At 42.3% G+C, this 4,506-nt stretch overlaps 1 protein-coding gene across 1 annotated transcript; it reads left to right on the top strand.

Annotated features, from left to right (window-relative positions):
- The first annotated feature begins 2,425 nt into the window (after window positions 1–2,425).
- On the top strand, window positions 2,426–3,479 carry LOC109779596 (protein FLOWERING LOCUS T-like). The gene is made up of 4 exons (XM_020338236.3): window positions 2,426–2,617; window positions 2,706–2,767; window positions 3,087–3,127; window positions 3,223–3,479. Exons 1-4 carry the CDS (start codon window positions 2,426–2,428, stop codon window positions 3,477–3,479), a joined length of 552 nt encoding a protein of 183 aa, XP_020193825.1.
- Window positions 3,480–4,506: the final 1,027 nt, after the last annotated feature.

Below are 4,506 nucleotides of genomic sequence, written 5' to 3'. Positions count from 1 at the left end.
TCCGGGCATTGCTATTTGAACCCTTCGAGAGACAAAGAATGATTCATGTGGCCCTTGTCGATAGTTACTCTTACTTCAATAAAGATACAATTAAACAATGTGCACTAACATGCCATCATGTATCTTTTGAACCGAGAGCCCAAATTAAGTTTCATTTGCATATTCATGTTCATTGGAATGAGTACTTTCGAATAAGACCAATTTTGAATATATTTAGACATTTTAAAATTTAACCAAAGTTTCAAATATTAAAACTTGCTAGGTGTATTATTAAGTTTTATCAAGTTTCACCAAGTTCTACAAACTTATCATTCGTTCTATCAAGTTTTAGGAGTTGAAACTTGTTGAAGCTTTAAAACTTGTGAAAACATTGGAGCCCCCACATGGTTTTAAGTTTCAATTCTAAAACTTACTAATTTTATCGTCCATTTCTATTAAGTTTATGCAGTTGAAACTTAGCGATATTTAAAAACGTGTCAAACGTCTTCAAAATAGGTCTTATTTCAAAGCCCTCATTACAAGGAACACGAATATGTAAACTCAATATAAATTATACCTTCGATCCAAAAGATATAATAGATTGAAATTTATAAGTCAAAAGGAAAAGCATGGAAGGTGGGATTGATGAGGCATATGCAATATCTGCCAAAAGTTATACTAAAAAAATGCATGCATGCAACAATTAAGCTCTAACCACAAAACTACTTTCTGAATCTTGACGCAATCATACGACAGCATGCATGCATGCATGCCTCCGCCCCTAAATGCCACAAATCGTCTTCCGGTAATTTACCTCAATAATTGAAACTGTGACTCCTTCACTCCCCCGTCCTATTCCACACACACACACACACATCTTAGGCTAGTCATAGTGGGAGTAATTTAGCTAGTAACATAGCATACTTAAAAAAAAAATTGCTTACGTGGCAAGCAGTTAATGAGAAGTGGTAACATAATATGTTACTGTAACATAGCGGTTCCCAAGACATGATGAGTATACAAGCTAATAAATAAAGTCATCTATGACACTATAGTAGTAACTTAGACTAGTGTCATATGCATAACACTAGTATAAGTTACTCCCCACTATAACCAGCCTTAGGCATCTCCATTTTTTAATCTAGCCATCTCTCCCTACTCAAGCCCAGGATAGCGCGCTCTTTCTCTCTCTCTAGCTAGATCTCCCCCTCTCTCTCCCTCACCTCCCATCTAAAGTACATGCTCTCTCCCCCACCTCTCTCTTCATTAAAGAAAAGTACACGCTCTCTCCCCCACCTCCCTCTTTATTAATAGATTGGCGGTGATGATATTAGAGCATGGTTAATAGTATATGGTGTTGTCATGTCATCTAAAGTCAAGCTTATAGCCGGCAAGTACAATAGTTAGATGTAAACAAGTACTACTTTATTGATACATGACCCACATCCCTCTCTCACAAAGTCTCTAGGAGCATGTGCTGCAGCTGGCTGTTAGTTTGTAGCCCGCTTCTCTTCTCTCTCCTCTTCTCTCTCTGCCACCTAAGTAAAAATATATTATTTAATGTCTTACAGCCTGCCTATGTCATCTTATTGTACTTGCTCTGCATACACCCTTCATTAATAGATTGGCGATGATGATATTTAGCGTTAATAAAAAAGGTACACGCTCTCTCCCCCACCTCCCTCTTCATTAAAGAAAAGTTTTACGTATTGTAAGTAAATGTTGAGGAAAGTAAGCCGGTTTGCCAATATTTGTGTAGGCTGTAACAATACTCCATGACAGTTTGAGCTGGAGAAATAATGCCAAGCCAACAATCACCAAGCTTCGTCAAAAGGGGTCGGTTCTCCATGGACGCATCTGTTCTAATCCCGCATTCATGTGAGCTCGGGTGAACAATAAAAACAAATAAAATGAAAAAAAAACAATATGAATTTTTCTGACAATGTTTGGCATAAAAAAATCTGATTTTTTTGAATTTTTATTTTATTTTACTGTTCACTCAAGCTCGGGATCAGGACAGCAATTTGGGTCCTCCACGTGTTCCGTCATATCATACAAATGTCGCACAATATGTTGGCCCGTACACACATCAAATTGTGGATGTGTATATGCCCTCCAATAATTGTGCAAAGAGATGCTAGTTAGCTTTACTACATACGTCATTCTAGCTAGAAAGACATGCCTGGAATCAGCATGCACAACCGGTCAAATTTAGTGGAGCGAAAATTACTATCAAGCGCATACAACGAACGATGACAAGGATTGGAGCTGCATGTGATATGCATGGCGGTTTCTCGATCTTCTCATGGCTAGCTACTATACTATAAATATGACGCCTAACTACCTCTAGCTCTGTAGTATCTTTATACCAAGCCATTACACTGAAGCTAGACATCAACACGCATACATCTGCGTATACTATACACATCATATATATACACTAGAAATGTCGAACGACTCCTTGGTTACATCACGAATAGTAGGTGATGTGTTGGACCCCTTCCGTAGCACAGTTGATCTGACAGTGCTCTATGACGGTAGGTTCGTCATTAACGGCATGGAGTTCCGCTCACCGGCGGTGTCGGGCAAGCCTAGCGTCGAGATTGGCGGTGACGATATTAGCGTGACATACACCCTTGTAAGCCCATGATTTATTAGTTATTTATGTTTTCAGCACTGTGGTTTGCTCAAGTTAACTGTGTAATCTGTCAATGTGATATATGCAGGTCATGGTGGATCCTGATGCTCCTAACCCCAGCAATCCGACCTTGAGGGAATATCTTCACTGGTGAGAGGCTGAGTGCAACCCTACCTTGCTTGCTCTTGCATGCTGTCGATTAGGAACTATAATCTATACATGCATCACATGTAACGGTGGATGTATGTATTGGTGCATGCATGATAATGATATAATATACTCATGGATCATGCACGTACGTACATAACCACAAATATGCTTGTGGCAAGCGTGTCGATGGACATGACATACTATAAATATATGTGCATTATTTCAGGATAGCTAGGTTCATTGTGAGTACAGCTAGATATAGATCCAATATATCCTAACTAACTATCGACCGACTGATTCATGTCCATGCTCCATGCAGGATGGTAACCGATATCCCAGGATCAATGGATGACACCTACGGTGAGCACTGCCCCTCGTGAATGCAATAATTATAATAGTACATGACTTGGCATCTCTGGACAGTTTGGATGTAAATTTTTCTTCGTTGTTTGAAGGGCGGGAGGTGGTGTGCTACGAGAGCCCGACGCCGGCGACGGGGATCCACCGCATGGTGCTGGTGCTGTTCCGGCAGCTCGGGCGGAACACGGTGTACGCGCCGTCGATGCGCCACAACTTCAACACCCGCAACTTCGCCCGCCGCTACAACCTTGGCGCGCCCGTCGCCGCAAAGTACTTCAACTGCCAGCGCCAGGCCGGCTCCGGCGGCCGGAAGTTCACCGGGCCCTACACCAGCCGCCGCCAGCAAATCTAATCCTTCGAGCTCAAATACCCACGTACCTAGCTAAATAAATAGCTGCCACATACGGGAGCACGTGGCGCACGCATGGGCATGGCAACGTCATCGATCACATGGGTATAAGACTAGCTACAAATACCTGTAGAAAAAGACTAGCTACAAATAAATGAATAAAAGTACTTCTCTTCCCAAAGGAAGATAGACCCCGGCTGGATGAATAAAAGTACGTAGCTTATTCTCTCCTTTTTGCGGGAAAAGAGTACTCTACATAGCTTTTGAAAGCTTCACATAGATGTTGCATCATACATGTGATCTATATAAATCTCTTTCTGAAATAATATCTAGCTTCGCCTTCTATATACTCTCAAGACTCGACAAACTGATTTTCACCTGTTGTTATTCCTGGATGATCTCAAGCATTGCTGCTCCACTGCCCTGCCTTTGTTTGGTCGGCGCTGCTGACAGAAGCAACACCAATCTGAACCGGCGCACCATGGCTGCGTTCTGGCGTCTCATAAACGGGATGGAGCTCAAGGACATGTATCTCCATGGCCGGAGATGCACTTGGTCCGATAAGCAGCAGGCTGCGAGCAAGGAAGCTCGACAGGCTGTTGCTTAAGTCATAAATTCACTGAAGGTCACTGGACTCGTCCCAAATTTTATTTCAGTCACTGGACTTAGAAATGCCTGAAATATGGTGAAGAAAGTCATATCCGTGAACGCCTACGGTCATCGTGTACGCTTTGGTTATGTATTCTGTCTACGTGCCATACTATTTAACCGATTGACCGTCCACTTATATGCCAGCAGGCCAGCGACGGAGTAAAATTCATGGGCGGTCATTGGACTGTCCTCAAAATTCACTTTGGTCACCGTATTCAATAATAAATCAAGGACGCATGGGCCACTTGCATGCATTTTTTTTACAAAAGAAGTTGTATAGTACATGATGTCGTCCCCTCTCCCAAATTCCTAGCCCCATGTCTCCATCGTTCGTCAACCACGTCCCAAATCGCCTCCCCTCCTCAGCCTTCGCCGCCGT

This window comes from Aegilops tauschii, chromosome 6 (genome assembly GCF_002575655.3).
Source record: "Aegilops tauschii subsp. strangulata cultivar AL8/78 chromosome 6, Aet v6.0, whole genome shotgun sequence".
Taxonomy (NCBI): Eukaryota; Viridiplantae; Streptophyta; class Magnoliopsida; order Poales; family Poaceae; genus Aegilops; species Aegilops tauschii.
Note: the sequence above shows the minus strand (reverse complement) of the source record. Positions and strands in the feature narration are given on the sequence as shown.